The sequence below is a fragment of the Stigmatopora argus genome, chromosome 4, assembly GCF_051989625.1.
Source record: "Stigmatopora argus isolate UIUO_Sarg chromosome 4, RoL_Sarg_1.0, whole genome shotgun sequence".
NCBI lineage: Eukaryota > Metazoa > Chordata > Actinopteri > Syngnathiformes > Syngnathidae > Stigmatopora > Stigmatopora argus.
In genome coordinates this window covers 9,512,016-9,538,977 of record NC_135390.1, presented here as the reverse complement: position 1 = coordinate 9,538,977, position 26,962 = coordinate 9,512,016, and the positions used below count along the sequence as shown (strand labels likewise).

Genomic DNA, 26,962 nt, shown 5'->3' with positions numbered 1-26,962 from the left:
TTTTTGTAAAGGAGAAATTTGTGACCTAAGGAAAGGCACTTATGGGGGAACACTAGCAATTTATGTTTGAATTTTGACATTAACAAGAGTTAGAAAAAAGGGTGCGTGTTCAATGTTCCATAGGCATATCGTTGTCCGCCTCTTCCTCATCACTAGTAGGTTCATAATCTTCATCAACACCCACGTTTGCCTCTACGCCATCCAGTTCTCCTCCTAGCTCACCCAACAGCTGCTCCACATGCTCCAACATGGGTTGGTCATCACAGCATAGCTTGGTGTGCAGCTGCAAAAGAAAAGGGGTCACATGAGCTTCTACTCTAGAAATCAACTTCCTGTAAATATCACATCTGTGAAGAAAAGTTCAGTCATGCAATAGTGGAACATTCTGGCAAATTCAGAAAAAAAAATGCAAAGAAGACTATTGAACATTGAATACACATTGAATATATTTTGTAGCCAATGAGATGTTGCTACTTTTGTATGCACATGGTTTGTTCAGGAACAATGTTCCTGCACTGGCTCTCATTCATTTTCTGCACTGTTTATCCTCACAAGGGTCAGTGGGGAGGCTGGAGCCTATCCCAGCTAAATATGGGCACCAGGCGGGGGACACCCTGAATCGGTGGCCAGACAACCACAGGGGGGCGCACAACCAGTAACGCTCACATTCATACCGCTGGAAAATTTAGAGTGTTCAAATAGCCTACACTGCATGTTTTGGGGATTTGAGAGGAAGCTGGAGTACCTGGAGTAAACCCACACAATTCTGGGGAGAATAGGCAAACTCCACACAGGAAGGTCCAGACTTGGGATCGAACCCTCGATCTCAGAACTGTGAGGCGGACACGCTGACCACTCGGTCACCGGGCCACCGGAAATGGTTCTCATTAGTTGTTGTTTTTATTTTTATTTTTTTTGTTAACATAAAACCTCCATTCTAATTTGTTTGTCTGCAGGCACCACTGAATAAATTCCAGCTCAATGTGAGTGGGAAAAGTTGTCCTCTTGTAAACTTACAGGCAAGCAGTTCGGAGTCTAGTCCCTCTTTTGGCCAAAGTCACTTGGGCTAGTCTAGCACCTCGTTACCATGAATAAGATTAGCAGGGATGGATGAAAGGATGTTGAATGCACCTCACAAGGGAAACAGTAGTTAATATTCTCCTCTGATTTGTCTATGCTGATAGTCTGTGTAATTTCCTTTGGTTTATCTGGCGCCTGTAATCCAAATGTGTGTAAATACAGAGCAATGAAAAAGTATCTGAAGATTTATGAATTTCTTACATTTATGTATGAAATACCCATCAAATGTGATTTGATCTTTTTTTTTAATCACACGGATGAAAACCTGTTTGCTTAAACTAAATTCAATCAAACATTTATAGGTTTTCCTATTTTAAATGATGATAAACTGAACCATAAACCACCAAAATAACACGGTTGACAATGTGTATTCCTCACAAACAGAGACACAATTGTTACCGGGTATGTTTTAGTGTATAGTGTGCAGGCAGGTTTAAGATACTCCTCAGTTATTGGATGCACACTTTTTTATTCATTGCTCTTAAAGTCTCCTTACGAAGAGGGTTCATATACTTATTCTTACCCCCTTTATCATTGCTTCCATGTTTGGGTGGTTTTAGTTAAAAAAAATATCACTTTTTAATCTGTCCCTACTGTACTGTACTAGAAAAAAAGTTAAGTTAATTTCCAAATTACACTAGCACAGTACATTATTAAATCATTATTCTTAGCCCCTTTATCATTGCTTCCATGTTTGGGTGGTTTTAGTTAAAAAAAATATCACTTTTTAATCTGTCCCTACTGTACTGTACTAGAAAAAAAGTTAAGTTAATTTCCAAATTACACTAGCACAGTACATTATTAAATCACAAATTATTTTTGCATTACATTCGGGTATTGAACATATCCTTGCATTGCTAACTATTATAAACACTTTCAGGAATTGAAGATATAAATGTTCTCAGTGAACTCAAACTTTTGACCATCCAGTCCAAGCAATGATCTTATAGCTTATTATGATACATTTTACTTGACTCAAACCTTGATCTTTCGAAATATGCAAGGTAGAGTCCAGTGGTTTAGTCATTTCATTCTATGATCAAGTGCCTGTGTCCCAGAATTGCCGTGCTGTCACACTGGACCACTCAATTTAACAATGCAACATTAAGATGTCAGCAAACAGCCACTTGGAGCTGAGAAAAGGATGCAGCATTGGCATTTTAAGTCTCTAAGTGCTGGTTAGAATGGCTGAATTATCCAAGAGCGACTTCAAGCTGTCAGTATAAGTATATATTCTAATTTTGTATGAAATGAGAAAACGATTTACTAGGCCCTTAAAATTAATAAGACATGCAAATAAATTTTACATTGGGGTGGATGGGCGAATGTGTAGTTGAGAGTGGAGAATGCGGCAAATGTTTGACAGCTGAGTAAATGTGCACACGCACATTACACACAACTTAACATATAAAAAAAATTGTTTGGTGAAATATCGGTCCAACAATTGCCGCAACGCGAGCTGAGTGGTAGCAAAAATCGTGAACATTTTGATAACAGCACGTGTCGTTTTTTCGCTCGCACCATAACTTTCTTGGGTAAAATGATGAAAAGCAAAGAATACAGCGGTGTTAAGCAGAATAAGAAAACCCCAAGAAACAACATGTGAAACATGTTTTATGAGACAAGTAAATGTAAAAAAAATTCTATTACTCAGAGGAATGGATTAAAAACATAAGTTTCGAAAGCCCGTGTAATTATTTACATCATGAATTACAGCTTGAAGCACATATGACCATGCTATGTGCGATCAAATTTTATCTGTCAGTGAAATATTGCGGGCAAAAGCCCCTAAAAAGTTCCCTTCATAGCCAGCAGATTTATCTCTGTAAAATACTCTGGTTCTGTGTAATTACTGAACTCAAAGGGGCTAATAAAACTGCTTCTGCTTCCTCTGCCACTGAGGACAGGAAGCATAGCACGGTAATTCTCAGTCTGCAAATGCAGAGTAAGCAGTAGGTTTGCAGAAATCTACACTAACAACGTCTTAGAAACAAAACTAGGAAGTAGTTTCTGGTATACAAGTGCAGGGTGACGAGGTCAGAAGAAAGGACACGAGTGTGTGTGAGTGTCTTGTGAAGGCAGCGGACTCCAAGCGGCATATTGACATGCACTGTCATGGGAACTAATTTGGAGAGTAACAATGTGCACTTGCAGTGTTTGTGTCTTTAAGAGGATGTTTTCTACACAGGTTACAGCTTTAGGGGGCACAAGAGCAGGATGTAGTGCAAACATGGTCACAAGGTTTGCCTCACTGCCTTCTGTTTAGCCTTCTTAGCACTAAACTAAACAAACCCACTGGTTAAAAAAAAGAAAAAAAAACAATTATCGCTTACAAATGCCAAGAGATGCCGATCCTGTTCACATAAAACTTGCCTCTACTCACAGACACAATAGCCAAATACAGAGAATAATTGTATCATGCAACCTTGCAAGTGTTACTCATATTTTTCACCGGTTGCATAAAGGAAATGACGTGTTAATAGTGGTTGAATATTAATTAAGAAGGAATATAATGTAATATAAATATAAAAATTGTCAGCAGTGGCTCATTTGTCTCTCCTGGCTTGCCGTCAGGTTAGAGCAGTTGCAAACGATCCTTGATTACTTCCTGATGTGGGTACTTAAGCATCAAGGAAGCAGTTAGTCATTGTCGGATCGTCCTGCGTGACACCCTACTTGTTACAGCACACATCGCTACAAGGTACTATTCCCCGAGCTCCCGTTTTATTTCAAGCCCTTGTTGTTTTGTAAACCCCTTTTTGAGTCATTAAAAGTTACTGTCATGAGAACAGCCCGTCTTGTTCCCTCCTGCTTCCCCGCTACTGGGTCCGAATCTACCCGATCGCGTCGCAACGTCTCGGCGCGATCATAACAAAAATAGACATCCCGGCTTCCATCTCTTCAACCTGCTGCTCTCTGGCAGATGCTGCAGGATCATAACAGCCAAGACAGACTAAAGGACAGTTTCTACCCAAGAGCCGTCACCATACTCAACTCGAGTTCTGTACCTAATCAAGACAAAATGTCTTAACTTGTACTTGCACTAAAACTGCATAGGCTGCTAACTACTTCAGTCACTTTTTGTACCCGACTACTTATTTTTGTTGTCTACTTATTTATTGATGAATTATTTTTGCAGTTCATGTTGAAGCTTAAAATGTCATTAGACTTGTATAATAAAGGCATTCATTCATTCATTTAGTCATGTTTTTTTAACCTCACTTCAATTTTATTGCATATAAATATTTTTAGGACTACTTATTAACGTGTGCACTTTATGGTGAAGCTTTGAATGTCATTGTACTTGTATAAATGACAAAGGCTTCTAATTCAAAATAATATAAATGTAAATATACACCCAAGGTCATCTGCATTCAACATTGACAATGCAGCTATTGGACAGAATACTAGAGCTGCGCGTCACCCAAATGATAGTCAATTTAACGACGTGCTCAGCTTAGACTATCATAAACCTTGAATATTATTCTTTGGTTATTATTTCTGATACTCGTTTCTTTTGCTCCATAGAAAAAAAAAAAGCTCCAAAAGCTCAAAAAGGTCTACTGCTGACTTGGATCATTGAGCGATTGAAATAAACCTGAGTTATGATAGCAAATATCCAATTTGATTTGAACAAGCCTCAGGTAGAAACATTCTTGCAATCATTAACAACAACAATTTTGAGTTCTTTGCCAATCAACATTGACAGGACAAAGTTCCTTGCAGCATTTTCAAAGTTACTCTCAATTAGTAATTGAAATGAATCAATTACACAGTAAAGGATACTACATAATAGTTTTAAAAAGGCTGAAGTAATGGCTGATGAAGAAGGTGTAAGGGTGAACACAGACATCTGTTCAGTCCTCCAGTCGCATTATGGGTAGTAAGTCATTACATTTTTCATAATATGCACACAGCTTGATGGATTCCTTCCTACAATTCTTGCTCATGAGATCCCACACATCAAAAAGTAAAGTTTTGACCTCCATTTGCTGTTGTGCCTATCGCATGAACAACCGTCCCCCCCCCCCACACACACAAGTATATCTTCATCTATTCCATTGTCCTCAGTGACTACACAGCAGATCCTACCTGAATCTCCCCTCTGTCTGACTGAGACTTATATTCCATTTCATGACAGGTTTAAGATTGATTTTATGTGAGCCACTATTCAACATCTACACCTTAACTCATTTTCAGCGGCACATCCACACATGCACATTGGCACAGCCATCTCAAATTCAATCAGTGTCTTTCCTCACCACCCATTTCATTGTGGAATTTAAAGTGAGATAAAACAAAACAAAAACATGTTTTCAGAAGGGGAAGGTAGCTACAGTTAAGGGGAATGTGTAACTTCGAGAGAAAGTTTGTATGTGGAATGAAAGTCTGGAAGTATAATTGAATATTGACCTTCAACAATATCTAAACGCCCAGCAGGTCGAAAGAAAAGAAAAATATTTTTGAGACACCAAAAAACTGAGATAAGGGTTGATCATGAGCGGGGTAAAATACAGGGCAAATTATTATTATTATCAGTGCTCTTGTTAACAATTATCATTTTTGTATTATTATTAGTAGTAGTATGAATATTAATATTACTGGTGTTGTTATTGATATCAAGTGCAATCCCATTGTTTAATATATGCTATTATTAATAACCAGTCAAGCCCGATTTCCCACTAGTTTGGACATTGAGGACCCTGCAGCTTGCCAATACAGAGTTACTACTGTTACAACAGAATGTTTTGACGTCACTTAAAATGAGATGTGCAACAGCCAAAAAAAAGTGAATCAATAACTCCAACCACTGGGCTTTCTATACTGGTTAACTTGAAACCTACTTGCAAGCAAAAGTCTGTCTCTCAGTCTAAATAATGAGACCTGAGACAAAAAGATACATATCTAAAAATACAGCTCCGATATCAATACATACATATGCCTGAACTGCAGACTTTCAGGCTTAAGTGAAAGTTTTACCCAATCAAATTAGGTGAATGGTGTAGGATTTCTAAAAAGTGTGTAAATATGCCAGCATTTTTTTAAGTGAGAAATAGTAATGGCACACACTAAAAAGAATCCTCTTGACATTAGTCACAAATGTACAGAGAAACTAAGATGTTGAAAAATGGTGTTGCTACGTCATAATGCATGTTCAATTTGATGGAACAGTTTGTGTCAATTCAATAAATTAGCTATTTATTCATTGAGTAACAGAGGCATTGTACCGTTTCAACAAAACATTAAATTGGCATATTTCCTTAATTACCTTTTTAGCATTGGTCAGATGCAATCTGGCGGCTTCCTTCAGCGATGACCTCTCCTCGTCCTCTTCCTCAAATGTTTTCCCCTCTCCTTCCTGCTGTTCTTTGGCTTTCTCCAACTGTAGGTAGCAGACCCAGCCGGAGAGATACCACACCTAGGAGACAAAGGTGGGCCATAGAATTACAATAGAATCAAATGTTGTCATTGTAAAAGGCACAACAAATTGCAAAAGGTCCACAGTCAGTGGAAAAAAAATGGAATATAACAATAATGTAAAGTACAATATACGACAACAACAGACAGTGCACCAGAATGCTCTCCATTAATTAAAAAAAAAGTACTTTTTTTCTAAATGCCCCAGTGTGTGTACACAGTATTGATGACAATTCTATACAGAGTTTTTCACAGCAGTGCTTAGGATAAAAACGCACTAGATTTGTCCTGGCATCTGCAACTGGTTTGTTATGTGATCTAAGAACAAAGCTGGGTGAGGAAGCATTCAGTTACTATGCTCCTCAATTGTGGAAAAAGTTTCGGAAATATGTTCAAATTGTTAGTGCCTTTACATTTTTTTTTACATATCATATAATTTGAAATGTGAATATTTGCACTAAATGAATGACTACTCTATAGTTTAAAGTCTGTTGAAAGACTAAGATTACAGGTCATTAATTTTCCATCAATTTCATCCTCAAAAGGGTCGCAGGGCTGCTGGAGTCTGGGCATGGGACATCCTGAATTGGTTCCCAGACAATTGCAGAGGAAAATGATATTTAGATTAGATTAAATAACTTTATTCATCCCGTATTCGGGAAATTTCATTGTCACAGTAGCAAGAGGGTGAGAATGCAGACACAGGAAAATACATTTTAGACAAATAAATACGTTAATAAATAAATATATAAATTAATTAATAAATATATAAATAAATCACGCTAATACCTAGGGACAATTTAACGTGTTCAACCAACCTATCATGCATGTTTTTGGAATGTGGGAGGAAACCGGAGTATACTTGGAGAAAAACCATGCAGGCAGAAAGATGTTTTTTTTTCTTCTAATAAGTGTCTGGACCCCCTCTGGACGTACTGATGCTACTTCTGACCCATAGTAATTAAAATGCGTATGGATGTGTGTAAATACTTCAATTTTGAAAACACATCCATTTAAAACTAATGTACTTTCACAGTAATCTGTGAAATGGTCAGCTGCTGCCTTTTATCAATTGACCGAGAACAGTTACTCTATACCCTACCTTTTGTTTTTCCAAAAATTCATTTTTGCATTCACAAGGGGGCACACTTAATATCCACAGTGTAATATCATTTTATTGATGTTTGGATGGCTGTCACTTCTAGAATTGACATATATTGGGGTAAATATTGAATGTCCTGATGGTAGTATTATACGTTTCAAGTTTCAAGTCAATTCAAGTCGATTTTTCCAACATCTCATCAAATTTAGAGAAACACTTTGTTCGGTTTGCCACAGTCATCGAATGTGAGTGGATAAATATTTCTGGGAAAGACTATTTATTACCAATAAAACAAGATTTCAGCACATTCTCTATTCAACTAGATTAGGGTGCACTTAATGGTATTTCACCGGCCTCATTGTTCTTAAATGATGAGCAGCAATGGATGAAGAGCAATTAGTGAACACACATCATGTCCAAGGTCAGTTTGACAAGCCCAGGATGAGCTTTAGCTCTCGGATGCAATGGTCTAGTTTGCTATACAGCCTTCAGCCATCTTTTTTGCATACTTATCAAAGAATCACATAAAATTACAAGTTAGTAATAGTTGATTCTCCCTCCATTTAAATTGGTAAAACTAAATCATTTATCAAATACGAAATACTATCATTATTTTGGACTATAGCCTGAGGTTCATATGCATAATAATTTAACAAGTTTGCCTATCATTAATCTTATTTATTCTCATTCTGATACAATCCACAGGATGTTCTGGCATAATTATCATCATGTAATCACAAACTATTCCTCCACCCACCACATATTTGAAGTTTTACAGTACAATCATGTTTTTGGGATTCATGGCCAACTTTTAATTTTGTCATCTGAATCCTGAAATGTCTCTTCTGACATGTTAAAAAGATGATGGAAACGTTTCTTTTTGTGTACAATTTTAATAGTTACGGATCTTTGTGAGTCTTGATCATTTGGTTTTTAATCCGCTTCGACAGGATTCTATGATTTAATTGGTGTGTAAAAATCAGTCAAAGTGGGCCTTAAGAATGCCTATGCAATATATCCAATGGGAAAACAAATCTTTGAGGTTAGAGGCACAAGTTCTATTTAGTTAGAATGAAGCAAAAGCTGGGAAACTGGAAAAAAATGGTTAATGACACTGAGTTTGTGTCACAACCTTATCTTTCCTATTGGGAAATAGGATTATATCCGGAGTGACTGTGATTACCACTAGAGTCAGCCACAGCAAGGCCTCCAGGGACAATGTGGCAAAAGCAAACAGCTCTATCTTCTTGTAAAAAACCCAAAACAAAACATACATTAATCCCACTCAAGCCCTGCAGAAATTGGACCGATGGACTGATAATAGGATAAACCTGTTGCAGTAAAAAGGCAGCAAGTTCTGTGAAAGAAAATTTCATGTACTCCCTCCACCTTATGAACATAATCAATGCCAATTCTCTATAAACTTGGACCTAAGTTTGTGACTCATGCCAGGTCACACAACACATACTTCGCCTTGCTCATCACACTGAAAATATTGGTTTATTTCATCAAAGGCCAAAGACAGAGGGGCATGGCCCCTCAACCGTTTTGCTAACAAACATATCAGGATGTGCTGTGCTGAATTCAGAATTGCTGCTAAATATGCTTAGAGGGTTGCTACCCCCCGGCAGCCACACTCAGCAGTGCTAGATAAATAGGGCTCGTACTGCTCTCATGATTACAGCAGCAGCAGGATTTCATTTCCAATCAAGGAAACACTTCCTGAGAAAGACTCCCAAAGAAATACTAGCACTGTAAAATGAAATCTTTAAAGTCAAGCATAGTCAATTTTAAAACCTCTGTTGATTTGTTCAAATGTATACAATATCACAAGAGTGACATCTCACAAGCTATTATGCAATCTCTTTCCCATCAAATATTGGTCTGACATCCTGAAAATAAGAATTTTAAGCAACTTTGGTGTATACTTATTAGGGGGGAAAACAGAAAAAAATGAAAAATAAGCCACACTATACGACACCTTATGGATAAGATACTTTACACCACGTGTCAAAGTGGCGGCCCGGGGGCCAAATCTGGCCCGCCGCATCATTTTTCGTGGCCCGGGAAAGTAAATCATGAGTGCTGACTTTCTGTTTTAGGATCAAATTAAAATGAAGAGTATAGATGTATTTTAAATTTCCTGATTTTCCCCCTTTAAATCAATAATTGTAATTTTTAATCCATTTTTTCTGTGTTTTTAGTTCAAAAACCGTTTTGTAAAATCTAAAAATATATTTTAAAAAAGCTAAAATAAACAGTTTTAGAGCTATAAAAACTGAATATTCAGGGATTTTAATTCTGTTCTTTTAATCCATTTATTAAAAAAATCTAAATATTATATCTAAAATGGTCCGGCCCACGTGAAATCAAGTTGACGTTAAAGCGGCCCGCGAACCAACCCGAGTCTGACGCCCCTGCTTTACACCATTTGAAGTTTCCAAAAGTGTTGATTTAAGAATCTCAACCACAAATGAAGACCCCAACCAAGAAAGCTTACCCATTAGGAATATCTACACCCTGAACAATAACCAAAGAGAATTTAAAACAAATAAAATGTCACTTCTGTCAATCAAACGAGTTGTCATTTCATAGTGGAGATGCATCTTAACTCCCATATGGCAGTGGAGTGGGAAGAACAATACGTAGAATCATGAATCAACAACTACTCACCTTTGAAACAGGACTTGTGAGGTATTAAAATAGCTGTTTGTGCTGCTCTGGCTAATGGCTGTTACGAACAATTATAAAGATAATCAGGCTGTTTATGTAACAATAACCAGGTTGGGGGCAACTATTAAACCGCACGCGTGATGTCATCTATTGTACTTGAAAAATAATAGAGGACACAGAGGACATGGTGTATGCATTAGGAAGAGAAAAAAACAATTCGGTACAAACTGACTAAAGACTTTTGACCATTAAAATTGGAGGGCGTGCATTTCTAATTGGCCAACTGCCCACTCGCAGGCAGTGTCACAGCTAAACCTCTACATTAGGTTTTAAAGTTCAGCCCCCTGATGACTGCTCTCAATCTGTCAGCTGAGGCTATATGCATGTATGTGTGCGTGTGCACATGTGTTTGTGGGGGAGGCTAAGCCTGAGGGGGAGTGTGGGAGAGACACCGTTGTGCTCTTTGACACTCAGTGGCGCACCTTCGCTTTCTGCACTGTTCACAGTGGGGATTTCAAATGAAGAGGGAATGCTGGGTCTCTAGTCGTAAACAGAAATATTGTCATTCCTGTCATTCTCCAATTAAAATACATACTGCAGGTGCAAGAAATACATAAATGATATGGAAAGAAGACATTGCCATTGCTCACAAACCAACTCATCACTCAGAATCATCTCAGTTTAGATCCTTACTTATGCATTTGCTGGGTCAAGTTTAGACCTGCTGACTCTTGACACCAATAAAATTTCCCCAAACAATTCAGTATACAATTACAACACGTATTAAAACTGGTTACCAAAAAAAAATAGCATCAATTTGCTATCAGTTCAGACCTAAAAAAAACAAAGAATTTTTGTTTGTTTGTTTGTTTAACACCATCCACTTGTTCCTTAAATAAATGTGATGACATAATTCATGAGTTAAAGAAATGACACCTGTGCTTTTGGGTCAATGGCTTTTGACTGCAAAGATTTTGTTCCCCAACAATGGTTTTTGGACGTATTGCTGAGCCCATTCTCTGATTTTGTTTACAGTGGAATTTTTGGTTCAGCACCGTTCAAGGGCCTGAAGATCACGGGCATCGAGTATGTTTTCTATAGTATGATTTCTTCATATTCTATGAACCTTTTCATCATATTATGTGTATTTAATGTGTGAAAGATTTAAAACATGTCCATCAAGTACTGCATGATAAAAACTCAAAAACGAATCAAAAGAAGCAGATACATCCACAAATCAAATGTAAGTATGATTATAGTTATTCAAAAGAATCAAAAGATTTGAGAACATAGCGCTTCAGTTGTCATGCACCATCATGCAATGAATCATTTGAAAGCATTTTAGGTTTTGAAAAGGTTGCCACGGAAATCCTGTAGTTGCATCACACAGTAGCTAAATTCCGCCATGTGATTTTTTTTCATGTGGGATTATGTAAAAGATCATGCTCATGTGGCTCTACTTACCACTAACCTCAATGTTCACGAACAAGGAAAATAATAAAAGCTATACATTTATATTAAGGATTATTGCTAAATCATTAAAGGGATTGTGATGTATGTAAATATCCTCTTAACATAATGTATATGTATATGTACATGTACATGTATATGTATATATGCTGAATATATTTCAGCAACATGCTTATTTATTTATTAACTTATTTATTACCTATTTATTTACGTCTAAAATTTATTTTCTTGTGTCTGTATTCTCACCCTCTTGCTACTGTGACAATGAAATTTCCCAAATACGGAATGAATACATTTCTCTAATATAATCCAATAATGATGTTGGCCATGGTACAGGTACTGGCCACAACACTTTTAATGGCACTCTTTACACAGGCAAAATTATCTGAAAAAGTGTTATATCAACAGCTGCTTTTAGCCTTTTGTTCTCCATTTTACTATTTTGACTTTACCGCATGTTTGCTTCTAGTTTCTGAGAAGAAAAAAGAAATCTTAACCCTGTCAGAAGGTGCAATGTCGCTGATTTGTTAAGTAAAATTTCTGCCACAATTTATTTATTCTATCATGATTTGACAAACCATTGCCGTCTATTGTAAATTTGGATGTCAATGCTTGTAATTTAAAATTGTACGGCTTTCCTATGTTTCTTTTCCCATTTATGTCTCTCTATTAGTGTGGTTTCCTATATCTGTCATGGGTAAGGGAAGATGCAGTACAAATTTTAATAAATGCTGTTTTATTTAGTACTTTTTTTTGCTTTATGCCGAGGAGTAGCAGCAGACATCCTGTGATAGATGCTTATTTAAAAAAAAAAAAAAATGTTTGTTGTGTTTAATGGTGGGTGCCATTGACGATTAATAAGTTACGTTACTGCCTTGCTGTGGTGGAGTGTTGGCCCGCAATGTCAATAAAATAGACCAGATTACAGACACTGCTTATCCCATGTGTGCGCTATAAGATCTAAGACAACCTCCATAATATAAATCGCCAGCGGTCCCAAAGTAATACTTATCCCGTGAGAATAAAGCTTAAAATCCCCCACACAAAATATTAGGTTGCTATCGGCAGTGTCCATGTTGTACCAATTTTATATACAATATGTATTCACTATTTTAAGACAAAATGATTGAATTTCTCAGAAATAAAACAGCTAAAACGCTTGCCTCCACAGCAATGAAAATAAATATAAGATGGATGCAGTGCACAAAGAGGTCATCTATCCGTGACGTCACTCAGTTGCAACTCTGGCTTTCTGTCTGAAATGGAATTAAAACTATTTTACAAAGGAAATGACTATAGGTTGTAGCTCATTTAAATCCAATCTAACGAATTCAGATAAGTACCCCTGAGGTGTAACTTTAAGAGGGGAGGTTCATGAGTACATTGCAACTTGATTGAAATTTTATATTGATTTTTGTTATTCAAACTTTGCGTAACATACATACATAATTGCTTTATTCTTTTAGAATGACCTGGTATCACAGTCTACAGACTATGATGTACAATAAATCTAATCTATCATCTGTACCGATTATTCTGATGGGGGTTAGCAAGGATTCTACAGCCTATTTCAGCTGATGGGAAGAAGGCTAGGAACACCCTGAATTGTTTGCCAGATCGCAGGGCAAAACTACATTTACAACCGTTCACTATGGAAAATTTATTGCAAGGGTGTCTAAACTATTCCAAAAGGAACTGCAGTGGACGTAGGTTATCACTACAACTGATCAAGAAAAACCTTTTCACAAAACCTCATTGGTTAAAAAGTACTCACAGTGGTCATTGAAGACCAGTTTGGACAACCCTGATTTACAGAGTTCAATTACCCCAGAACTGTGAGGCAGGTAAACCAATAGCAAATTGCTATCATCAAATTTTAATTACAAGCCGTTATCTAAAATATGTTTGGAGTCTCGTTCCAGAGATCCATTTGGCAAGGAGATTGACATTTGAATGTGTACACCTGTCTAAAAAGATGTTTCATCATTTGCTTGCACAACAGATAAAAACAGAAGACAATGCCAACAGCTGACCCATGAAGTGAACTGCAATTTAACTCGGGTTGAAAAAGAATTTAACTACTAAAGCCATTGCTGCCTCTGCCAAAGAAGTAATGGTTCCTCTATGGGTGGGTGGTTTGTCTGTCTGCTTGACTGCAGTCAGCTGGCGGGAATACCCAGAAAACAATAAAGTGAAAAACTGCCGCATGAAAAGTAGTAGCAATAACAATCTGTGTTAAATTCTATCTATTAGACATTACAAAATACAAATGTAAGTTTTGTTGACAGATTCAGATAAATGAGACATGATAAAATTAGTTAATTGAACATATGGGGTAAAATCTTGCCAGGATACGTTCCCAACTCATTTGGAAAAAGAACTGAAAAGAATGGGGATATTTCTTTCTATTTTTGAGAGCATTACTATTACAGATATTGGACGAGATGGCCTATGTGTCACACAATTGCTGTTCTAGTTTAAATAAAATACTTTGCACAAGCCACTTTGAAGATCTGCCTTACTTATATGCAAGTACTGTCGACAGTTCACTATACAGACGCTCCCCTACTTAAAAAACGAGTTAGGTTCCGAGCGATTGTTCATAAGTTGAATTTGTTCATAAGTTGCTCAGTGCTATATTTTGTATTATAATTTATGTTTAAGGCCTATATAAGTATATTGAAGCCTATATAAGTATATTGAAGGTTTATATAAGTGCATTTTTATGTTTAAGGCTTGTATAAGTAACACGCATTGGTTTGTACTGAAAAAAAACATTTAATAAAATGGAGAGAATACATACAGTACTGTATACATACATTAGAGAGGGGGGAGAGAGAGAGAGAGAAACTTACTAGAAACTAGCCGAAAGAAGCTATCTAATGACGATTGCATTTTTCTTTTTTTCATCATAAATGATGCGGTAGCACTGTATGGCATCATTCAATTGATTTGCAAACTTTGTGCAACGTTCAATATTTGGGTCCTGCTGCTCGATCTTTATGTTTATAAATGGTACTGACGGTCGAACGATTCAAGTTGTATTCCCGTGCAACGCGCATCAAGCTTCGTTATTATTGCCACTCATTTCAAATGAAATGGCTTGCCTCTTCCTTGCACCTCCTCAATAGAAACCTTTCGCTTTTCACCAACCATATTGAATAATGGATGCACAAGATATTTAATGATACAAATGAAAAAGGTTCTTTGCGCACTGGAGATACGTTCACGTACTTCCGCACTGCAACAAACTGGGCAGAGGAAGGTAGATGCTGGGTGAGCTGAGCTCTCACAGCGCCAGGCGTCGGTATTAGCGGCGGAAAGAAGCACTACTCGGAAAAAGGCCCGCAATACAAAATCGAACTTACGAACATTTTTCGACATAAACGCAATTTGCAGACATGTTCGTATGTACCGTTGTTCGTAACTCGAATGTTCGTAAGTAGGGGAGCGTCTGTAGCTTGAAGTCTGTGTGCCAAACCCCCCTACTGGCCAATTTATATGTTCCGGGCAAGACAGGCACCAATATTACAAGTGCTGTGCACGCATCCTTTCTAGTTGCTAATTCAGATAAGACGGGCACCAATAAATCAACAATTATTCAGCCCTGGTACAAAAAGAAAAAATACGGCTCTGAGGATATGGTAGATACTGACCCATGGTACATATGTAGCTACTGCAACAAATTTATGCCACACTGCTGTTGATGCATTTGGAACTCCCGTTTCTTTGTGTGAGTGAAGTAAAAAGAAGCCTCAAATGTATGTGAAAATAAATGCGAGAAAAAAGCAGTGAAAAAGAAAACCGGAGTTCCACCACTACATAAATGAACAATCAAGTGATGAAAGAAGTGAAAATAAATCTTGTTGAAAAGAATTTCAAAAATATTTCTTGGAAAAGAAAAATACCATCACAGCCCTCCATATAAAGTTGTACTATTTCTTTCGAGTCTTCTGTATTATTTCCTGACATCATCATAAATGATTCATTTCCTTTATAAAAAAAAAGTCTTACATCAATAAATTCTGTCCAGAAGGCCAACATGTTGTTATTTAAACACACTTTTGTTGGGAGCAAAATACCATGCCTTGAGAAATGTTGCACATAATATGTTACTATGTTATTATGTGATGTGTTTTTTATACAAAGGATTTTCAGATAAAGAGTAAACATAATTAAAAATGGAAATAAAAACTGTCAAGTGGAGAATACGTTTTATGTCAAACAACTATTTCTACAACTTTCATGCCATACAACACACAAGTTGCTTTTGCAGTGAGAGTTGAATAATGTATGATGACCAAATATAAGTTTTACAAATGAGAATGTTGTTATGCTTACAAATAGCCCATTCCTATTTAATTGAACTGCACAGACTTAACTTAATAAATATTTACCTCATTAATACTCATTTAAAGCTTTGCAGAGGCTACTTAATAATGTTAGGGTAGAAATTAGGTAGCTGGGCAAGTACAGCTAAGGTAGTTAGCATTGTATACTATACACCACATGTGTCAAAGTGGCGGCCCGGGGGACAAATCTGGCCCGCCGCATCATTTTGTGTGGCCCGGGAAAGTAAATCATGAGTGCCGACTTTCTGTTTTAAGATCAAATTAAAAAAAAGAGTATAGATGTATATTAAATTTCCTGATTTTCCCCCTTTTAGATCAATAATTGTAATTTTGTAATCATTTTTTTCTGTGTTTTTAGTTCAAAAATCATTTTGTAAAATCTAAAAATATATTTTAAAAAAAAGTTAAAATAAACATTGTTTTAGATCTATAAAAAACTGAATATTCAGGGGTTTTAATCCAGTTCTTTTAATCCATTTATAAAAAAACTATCAAAATATTATATCTAAAATGGTCCGGCCCACATGAAATCAAGTTGACGTTAATGCGGCCCGCGAACCAACCCGAGTCTGAAACCCTTGCTATACACTATCATTTTAAACTCTAAATATTTAATTAAAAATCAGAAAACTATTACTTCAGTCTTGGAAAGAACATCCTTTTTCATTATTTCTTACCTGAACAACCTCATCATCTTCTTCCAGAAGACCCTCTAGTACTTCCACTGCCATCTTAATAAAAAGAAAAGACACAAGATGAGAAGCAATCAGATTAAAAATTGGAAAAGGTTTAGCAATGGAAAAAAAATATCTCAGAAAGTTGCTCCAGCAGAATAGCACAAACACTGTTGAATCTCAAAGGCAGTCAGATCAATCAGAGTAATCCAAGAATCTGATAAGCATCTAGCTAGCCCGCATCCCCAAGCCTGTAGATACATACAAAGATGAGACAAGAGGCACAGCCATCGACAGAAACACACAGCAGTGCTTATTGCACAGTCAATAGGCACTTTAGCTGCTCTCCCTGATAGCCTTTTTAATCTACTTAATGACATTGGAGTCAATCCACTGTTTGTGTTCGCCTGGCTCACCACTCTGATAAATCTAAATGGCAGTGTGAAACCGTCATCCATCATTCTCTCCACTTGTGCGTATTTTTCCAAAACGTTCTTTTTGGGGTCCTCGGGTGGTAGTTTGAGCCATGAAAGGAGTCAAATGTTTGGTGACCTTTTACTGTCGAGAGTCATTGTTTCGGTCAGTTGCTGTGGGAACGTGCTATTACAGAAAACAGACAATAAGCAGGTAGGCTGCGTCTCTTTTGCTCTCTCTTTCTTCCTTTGGGCCATGTGTTCATGCAGTATGTGCACATGTTTTAGGAGCCCTAGGTGATGATTTATTGATTTTTGTCATCGTCGGGTTGGAGGTGACCGTTAGGCAATCACCCGTGATGTAGGGCGAGAAAACACATGTACAACATTGTAGAAACTAGAGGGGAGAAAAAAGGAAAAACAAGTTTTTTTTTATGTCAGTCTTCGTTGCTGGCTAGCCTGTGTATTCCACTGCCCTTCCTCTCACTCTTTGGAGTAGTAGTGTTTTCATTAAGCATGCCTGGCTCTGGAAGCAATATTGAGGTGCGATGCCAGGATACGCAGAGGGAGATGGGCTAATTGAGAATCTTATTAAGAGTGTGCAAGTGCCCATTTTAGTTGAGTTATCGCTGGACTAATTATCGTATGAAAACCAGACATCTTTAATTAAAGACGCTGTAAGGTCATTTTGATGATTTTCTTCGAAATCCATGCAATCTGTTTGAAAAGAAGCGCTGAAAACATAGCATGATGAGAACAAGTGAGTTGTAAATCAATGAGTTACAGGCCAGCCTCCGATTTTTAAATTTTTGTTTTAGGTGGGTTTACAACGCAACCCGTTGTCTCATGAGCTGAAGACCAATGCCATCCATCACTCCTTCAAGCAGAAGAAACAGGGCTTTGCATGTTATTTTATGCAAGTTAATGGGACAATATTCCCTGTCTTTTTCGCCATGACTGATTTTTTTTTTTATTCATTCAAATTTGTCAGTGTTGTCAAGTGCTTACTTTCACTCAATCCGCAATTTGTTCATTATAATTTGTCTTTACAGGACCTAGAATTGATGTCTATTAAAAAATTTCAGGTAGCAATTCAGAAAGTATATGAGATGGCAGCAAAGAACTGTCTGGTTGTGAGGCATCTGTAAAACCCGCATTTTAGAACAACACAATTAGAGCAAACGATATCTCGCAGCTACAATGAGTTGAGCACCGATAACCTCCATCTTTGCCATTTGCCTAGCTTCCTAACTACATTGGTCAACCCTGGGGGTCCGTGATTAAAGATTTAGATCTTCTTAAGATGGCTCACACTGAACAAACAACAAGTGAGAAGATGAATATATCTGTGCCGGTGTGGAAGAGAAAGTGGCCCCTTGCTGAGAAGATGGGGCAAAAGGCTGCACCGTAAAGAACACAAAGCGGTCAGTGAACAGCAGCATCAATATGAATGCACATGCCTCAAATTCACTACTACTACAACAAAGATTGTCCTCTTTATTTCAGCAATTTTACTTGTAAGAAAAAAACAAAAGACCACTAGTTGGGAGGAACTGATTTTGAATCTGGTGGCAAAATGGCTTAACACAACAATTTTACTGCGATGCAGCAGCAGAGAGACAAGAAAGGCACATCACAAGTGAGCCCAAACAATATCTATACACACACACACACACAAACTGTAGTAATCCTTCAGTAAATAAATCCAACAAGGGCAAGTCTTACTCATTGTAAAGTATAATCGCTCAGCCTTGCTACATTTCAGAACCTAAACAATCAATGACAAAGAAGTTTTAAAAAAAAAAGCAACAAGAGGTTAGGAAGAAAATATGCAGAAAGACACCTTAATAGCTATCAGGGGACAACCCACATATATCCAACTGCCTGTACATCTGCCTGGAACGAATCAGTGAGGCCCATGACTATATACAGTATGTGCATGTAGTCAAGTCATGGGACTTAAGCGAGAATTGTAATGTGAAAAGGAAGCACATAAACCCAAAAAAGGGCCAATTTGTATTTTGGTCCGGATAAAAGAATAGGAACTACGAATGCACTCACTCACAGAAGAAATAAAAATCTTTCACAAATCAAAAAAGTCAAAGACGGACAGATTTTAAACAGAGATCAGTAATGGAGATGTTTCACGGAGGTGGCGAATTACTGCAGATGACTCAGGAAATACACATTTTTAAAAAGGCCAAACTATCTGCAAATGGCAAAGTATCATCTTATTTTTACACCTTACTTTGATATATTACATATTCATTCATTTCTTTTGATAAAACCATATTTTCCCTTATTCCAACCTACACATTAGTTTTGGCAGTGTGCAGTGTCAAACTAGAGACATCAAACTAAGAGCCGAACACGACAAGGTCATTTTCCAAACAAAAGTGTTCTTCCAAAATGCACTGTTACCTATTCTTTGACAAACGTATACCAAATATCAAAGAGTTGGCGCTGTTCCATTTGACCAAACCAAAAAAAAAAATGGACAAATGCTCAGTTGCTGGCAATCTACTAAGAGGTTTGCTTTGAATCTAAAAAATGTGTAAAGTACAAGAACAAACCTCTTAGTCTATGGAGAGTGTGTATGTGTGTATTTATATTTAATCAGGATTAGTCTCAGACTGTGAGAAGATGGACAATAATAAAAGATTGTCACTGCCTTAAAGTCATTTTCTGTTACAAGCATCCAAATTGCAGAATAAATGAACAAAAATGATGTGCAGGAGGAGTAAATGAATATAAATGCATACATGCTCGTGCAGCAAATCACTGATGTTATTATTTATGAAGCAGTCACAAGTGTCTGCATCTAGTGACACGGACAGGAGGATGAAGACAAATGACATGTCAAAAACTGTGAATTGAGATGTTGTCATATTGAAGAAACACCTGACAGGCCATTCTCTCCTCCTGCCAAAACCCGCAACAATAACCGTAAACCTCTGAGAATGAGCACAAATTAACCAGTGGATCAGAACGCAAAATAACCAAACAGCGGTTAGCATGATAGAAATCAGAGAAAATGACTTCCAACACTAATAAGTGTGAGTTTCTACACTGAACTGACAAGCATTTAGCTGTAAAAAAAAATGGTAATTGCTTTGGAAAATTGACAGGTGATTAAGCAGGCAAGTGTGCCATAATAAAGATATCATGGCAAAAACTCACACTCCAGTTCATTTATGACTCCACTAAGTGTGAATCAAATGAGAGGGGGTGACTAACATGGCGCCCACGGTCACTAAGGTAGACCATTTTTCACCTGTGAGCCAGGATGAAAAAAAACTCACCAGAAAAGGGACTTTAATTTGCCAGCAATGTTATATAAAAAAGATGTCATTAAAAATATCAACACAAGAGATAGATATTAAGTGTTGTGCATCGGTGCTATTCTGTGACATACCTCATTAAATCATTGTCGATCTTTATTGGGAAATATCATACCTTTAACACGTCTTCACGCGACTGAACATGTTTAATTACATCGTAATAACATGACTAAAAACTATTTGAGGAAATATGTTATTTCATAAATCTGTTTCAAACTGGTAGCCACTCACAATAACATTTAGGAAGTAGCTCTCTATTACAAGGAAAAAAAGTTTGACCTCTACAGCAGTGGTCCCAACCACCTGGGGCCGGTCCGTCAGAGAAATAAATATTAATGTTTTGAATCTTGCCCTCCTGCTTGAAATGAGAAAAGTTGTTTGTATTTTTACTGTGTTTTTTTTCCACAGGGAATAATTAAAATACAAATCAACTGTCATTATTATAAAGGTTGTTCTAACATTACAAATTAGTTCATTCGCAAGTGTTTTAAGAACCACTAAAGTTGCAACAAAGTTCTGTACAAAAATAAAACTTGAACATAATAAAAAAATAACGCAGAGAAAAAACTAAAATAAATCAAAACAATATAATGGGGGGAAATGAATGATTCAAAGAACAAATGAGCAAATAAAGATGAAATAAAATGATAAAAATAGAGAAATTGAATGGTGTAAAATCCAAAGGCATACATTCAAGATATATTAATTCCCAACAAATAAAAACAAGTTTTTGAGACAGAATTTAAAAATAGAGAAGCTGCTGTCTGATGTCAACCCAGAGGGCATTCTATAGTTCTGGAACAGAAACAACAATTTCTGCACCTCCTGAGCTTCTGCTTAGACTTTTACTATTATTGGCAACTGGTCAAATTTAAAGTTTATCTTGAAACCAGAGTACTCATAGAAAACCCACGCAGGCACGAGGAGACCATGCAAACGCCACAAAGGAAGTTTGGAACCCACCGGTGATTGAGACCTTGATTCATACAGTATCTCAGAAATACCACGGGTGATGATTTTTCTTAAGATTTTCCCTTCAAAGTAACACATTTATACTCTCTATTAATATGAATATAGAGGTGAACATTGTGAATCAGTGAATCAGGGGGCAGCTTATACGCGAGAAATTGTAAAATTCAACAATTTTAAGGGTTCGGCTTATATTTAAATCAGCTGTTATGATCTACTTGCTTAGCATTGTGCATTGGGTGCTTGGACACACTGTGGGGCAGTTAATAGCCACTTCCGAATTTTCATCAACTCCATCTACTGAGTATGAGCCAGCTTTTCGTTGTTACGTTCAGATTGACACATTGTAATTGACTGTTTGACCTTGGTGGAGGTCTTTACTCCACTGAATTTTATTCTATTTTTTTTGCTCATGCAGCCCGGTAGCTTTATTAAACACTCCAAATACCTGTCTTGAATTATTGACACAGAACTCTGGAGGTTATAAAGACCTGCCATGACCGTGCCACGTTCGAAACTATTCACTGGAAAGCTAAAATGCTTGGCTGCCCTCACTCCAAGCAATCAAAACAGGGTGACAAAAAAATTAACTACCGTATTTTCACGACTATAAGGCGCACTAAAAAGTCTTAAATTTTCTCCAAAATAGACAGGGCGCCTTATAATCCAGTGTGCTTTATATATGGAAAAAAAAAATGTGTCATTCATTGAGGGCGCGCCTTATAATGCGGTGCGCCTTATAGTCGTGAAAATACGAGAATATAAAATCTAAAAATAAACAATGTTTTAGCAGAGCATTGGTCTCCTTACCTCATATTCCTCGACTTCGATGAGAAGCTTGACTGTGGTAATCCGGGACTCGTATGGCGGGATCAGGTTCTACGGGAGAAGCGAAAAGAGAGAATATTGTACTCCAAAATCTACGCTGAAAATTTACACATCTATGGTTCCCACACAGTGTCTGATAATGGCAGGATCCAATTTCAAGGTACGGGAAATTGTGCAGCTAATCAAAGCAAACATGACAGCAGTCCGAGTTTGGATAAAACTGCTGGAAAAGATAAGGGACATGAAGATGACCCCACTGTGTGATCGTTCTCATCATAACATTTGCTACATTTATGTGTGAAAACTCACACACAGAATTTATTCTACTTTTAATAGTGTCTTTGTCACATTCTATGGAGTCATTATTTTAATTTCCTTCACCCGCAGCCAGATCACACACAATTACCCAGTTTAGCATAACATTGGTTCCACTTAACTTTTATTATCCTTTTGTCATTATCTTCTATTTTTAATCACTACTGGTGTTTGTGCCATTAGCAAAATGCATTGTGAAAATCCTTTTAGTCCAAAGAATTTTATGAACTAAAGTAGAACTTGAGGGGTTTGATTACGACAGAAATGTAAAATCTCACTTTTATGTCATCTTCCGAGATGGAGGAGGCTTCAATCTGTTTCTGGATAGGCAGCCATTGTTGGACACTTTTCAATAGGTATTCTTTGCCTTCCTAAGAAAGCAAAGAAAGCAAAAAGATTAGTGACATTTTGGAACCATCTAACAATTGTTAAATGGGTGTTTAAGAGATACATTCAAGTGCTTGTACTGTTTTTTTGTATTAGATCCAGCTATAGGAAACCTGCACTCTATTACACCTACCGCAATTGCCTAAAGAGAAGATTTGAATCAGCCTAATCAACATAAAAACGTTTCCAAATGACCATATTTGAGTACCAAGTGCTCTATATTAGACTGCATTTTAAACAGGCTTCGAGTTGTGTTTTTAAAAAAAGAATTAATGAATATATGAATGAATAGTTATTGAAATTTAGTTTGAATATCATTTAGTTCCTAAATATATTAAATCTTCTAAACTGCAAAAGTAATCCCAAAGTTCAAAACACCAAAAATTGAGGGCTGATCCAGAGTAAAACAAACTTGTACTATTACATTATTAAATCTAATTCAGAATCTGTATTTGATTTAGGGGATGGAAGTGTGTGTGTGTTTGTGTGTGTGTAAGGTGGTCTCATTGTGCTGGATTCGGGTCAAGGACCCACGCCTCCCTAGTGAGGATAATTGAAATGGAAAATATTAGAAATGCATTTAATTTTGAGCAAAACCCATTCTTACTAATAACAAATAAGAAAAACATAAAAACAGGACATAACAATTTACTGTAGAATCTGTCAACGGAGCTAGCCTGCCCCCTACAGTTTAGAAACTAATGTTTCAGATTCAATTCCACTCAACCTTTTGAAAATCATGATCATGAATGCCACAAATGACATATTATCTGGTTATACATTTAGAACACCTTTTTGAAAGCAAGATTATTTGATACAAATCTTTTAATATTGGTAAACTCTGAATGTAAACTAAATTACATTGCTGCAATTAATAGCCAAAACAATATTTGTGGGAATATTCAACATGTTAAGATGTCACCAGGACCATTCCAATACAGTTCTACTCTCTCTTATTATGTGTAAAATTTGAATGTTAAAAAGAGACCTGTCCGAAAATGGACTGTCTCTGAGTAAAGGTTGTGCAGAGCTTAATTAGGTTTAAATTAAACAGAAATCAGAAGAAAAAAAATCTCACTTCATTTCCAGAGAAAGGTCAGCTTGTGATCTTTTACTTGATATGCAGACAACTCACCCCACCTGGAATTTCCTTTAGAATTATCCAATAGGGGAAGTGAATTTGAGAGTCACTTGCTCAAACCAGCTCGAAGGAGATGACAAATAAATATTAACCATTTAAAATGCATTAGAAGTGCATGCCCTTTTCTACTGAACAGATAAATCATCATCATTTAAACATGACTTCAAATTGAAAGGATATTCCGGGGAATTTACCTCATTATCCCTCTCATTGTTACACAATTATAAGTTTCAAACATCTGCCTAATAATTAGCATTCCCATCCGATGACCTGCTGCGATTGTGCGTGAGTGATAAATTTAAGTGTCCATATGCTGATTGATGGAATATGATTCAATTTGCTGAGAATAATTAACTCAGCATATTCCTGCTTTAATGTGGTAATAATCTATCCCACAAGTGTCTACGTGTGTGTGTGTGTGAGTGTGTGTGTATGAGTGTGTGACCTGACCTGATTTTTTTCTGTACTGAACAAGTAACTGGCCATGAGCTGGAGCCCTTCTGGGTTGTCAGGGTGATACTGCAATGCTCTTTCAATGAACTCTTTGCACTTGTCAGCAGCTCCCTCCTTCATGCTGTACACACATTCGCAAACCTCAGCTCATTAAGCAAAGTAGAGACAAGAAAGGATATTAGAGATGTCCAGATTCAAATAACATTCTCAATTACCAGAGATCTGTTAGGTAAAGCTCAGCAACGGAGCAGTAAGCCATGCTAACATCCTTCGTTGTTGGGAGTTCAGTGTCTGTCTCTGAAGGTGCTGCAGCCTGTTCCTGATTAAATTACAAGATCACCATCGTCTTTAACAACATTTACGAAACAAAAACGCTTTAAAACAAGTGTATAGTATTTTCATTAAATAATAACACCTTTAACATTGAAGAACGCTGGTAGGGTGTCAGTTTTTTAAAGTCCAGGTCTGCCAAAAAGTGCTTAGCGTCACAGTATCAACATGATACACAGTACAACCGAGCGACAAAAACAAAACAATACAATGTGTATGTGTATGAAAGATATATAACCAGATATGTGGACGATGACTAATATGGATTGGGCGATAGACAGTGGCTTGCAAAAAAATAAAATGTTTGACTCGCTTGGGTAGGACAGATTACATCAGTTGTCCTCAGCCTTTCTTACTTTAGGGTATAATTATTACATTTGTAGTGAATATCTACATGTTTATTGATGTTATTCTATTTGTTGTCAATACCTAAAACAAATCCTTTCAACATTAAAAAAGCTAAAAGAAAGTAAAGGATTATTAAAATGAATACTGACAAGAAAATTAAGAAAGAATAATTAAAACATTTGAAAACTCTAGTGGCAAAAAAAAACCTAACAAAATATTTATCATTGCTATTATCATTATTATTAGTAGTAGGAGTAAAAAAAAATCCAATCATTAAAAGTCAGTCAAGGAAGTCAGAGGTTGCTACAGATCGAGCACATGGGGCAGAATTAAGACAATAGAAGATCCATTCAAAGGACACATTAGCTTCAAATGAATGTATTCTGCAAGGGAGTTACACTCGCTAACATATTTTATTCATTTCACGATCTTAATCCTTTTGATTAAGATATTCTAGAATGTGGTTTGTATGTCTTATTTTGTTGCTTTGTAGTTCTTTAATTAAAAAACAAAATCTTGTGTACTCTTAATATTGCATTAATGTTTTGTACAGCTGTATGACAAATTATTTTGTTGCATACAAGCATGCGCTCGCTCAATAGATTATAGTTGCGACTAATTTGATCAGTCGGTCTAATTGACAGCGGAATTTAATGTTAGAATTGTATCTCAATCAGTGTCCACTCACTGTGGTCTTTTGTTTGTCCAATGCAGCGAGAAGGATATGTATTCCTTTGGTGTAGAAATCAACAGCTTCTTGGCCTGTGTGGAGCTGTCCCAGGTACATGTACTTACTGTGCCCTTCATCTGGATTCATCTCCACAGCACGTAAAAAAGCGTGAATCTTATGTCAAGGATGCTTGCTCTAAACACCTGTATAAGGAATGATTAAAAAGAGTAGCCCACTGTAAAGGATATTCCTTTTGCTTTCTCTGTTTCCCCAAGCTCAGAGGAGATGTGTCCTAGTATTTCAAGAGCCCGGAGATTGGTGGACTCCAGGTCGAGGGCACGCTGACAGTAGAGTCCAGCCATCTGAAAATCAAAGCTGTCCATGCATTCTTCAGTCTGTGCAAGAAAAAACGCCGTGATGAGGTTAACATAAAGAAGAGGTGGGCATCAATATCACATTCACTCGTTTATTTTTTATTGATAGAGCATGACTGTGCAGTAACCTTCTCTAGGAGTTGCTCAACAGAGTACTTGGCCGCTGTTTTCTTCTTTGCCTTTTCATGCATCCTCACTTTCATCCTCTCCTGGGGTGTCAAGCCCACAAAATCAGCATCTAAAGTTATGAAATACATAAAGAGCTAGATAGAGTAAGACTGACCATATGATGCATGCATTGATCATATCATGCTTACACGCGACTGACTTACCATTGTTTGTTTGGTTGCCCTTCTTCTTTGGTTTCATTTTCTTTTTGCTTTTAGCCTGCCCTCCCATGTTTTGGAAGAAAATGCTTCTGCTTCAAGAATTTAGATTTTCTCTTAGTGAACTCCCAAAACACATGGCATTCAGAGTTTAAAAAGACTGTACGCATGCGCCAAGTATTTGCTTCCTGACAGCTACGGGGAATCTCGGTAGACATATTTCATTGTCACGCCAAAGCAAACGTCTTGATCGCTATGATAGTATGTTAGTATAAACACAGACATCATTCTATTAATT

General features: G+C 36.9%; 1 protein-coding gene across 1 annotated transcript; it reads right to left on the bottom strand.

The window, feature by feature from the left end:
* Positions 1-24: 24 nt before the first annotated feature.
* Positions 25-26,875, bottom strand: LOC144072586 (uncharacterized). The gene is made up of 11 exons (XM_077597701.1): positions 26,671-26,875; positions 26,467-26,576; positions 26,213-26,359; positions 25,983-26,132; positions 24,832-24,935; positions 24,614-24,737; positions 22,914-23,006; positions 22,303-22,371; positions 16,773-16,826; positions 6,350-6,499; positions 25-283 (listed from the first exon to the last, which is right to left on the bottom strand). Exons 1-11 carry the CDS (start codon positions 26,735-26,737, stop codon positions 110-112), a joined length of 1,242 nt encoding a protein of 413 aa, XP_077453827.1. The 5' UTR covers positions 26,738-26,875; the 3' UTR covers positions 25-109.
* Between the last annotated feature and the right edge of the window lie 87 nt (positions 26,876-26,962).

Coding starts and splice junctions, on each gene's coding strand:
- LOC144072586 (XM_077597701.1), bottom strand. CDS start 26,737: ATGGGAGGGCAGGCTAAAAGCAAAAAGAAAATGAAACCAAAGAAGAAG. Junction 26,133..26,212: donor AAACAGAGAAAGCAAAAGGA/ATATCCTTTACA, acceptor CATAAGATTCAC/GCTTTTTTACGTGCTGTGGA. Junction 23,007..24,613: donor TCAGTACAGAAAAAAATCAG/GTCAGGTCACAC, acceptor TTGCTTTCTTAG/GAAGGCAAAGAATACCTATT.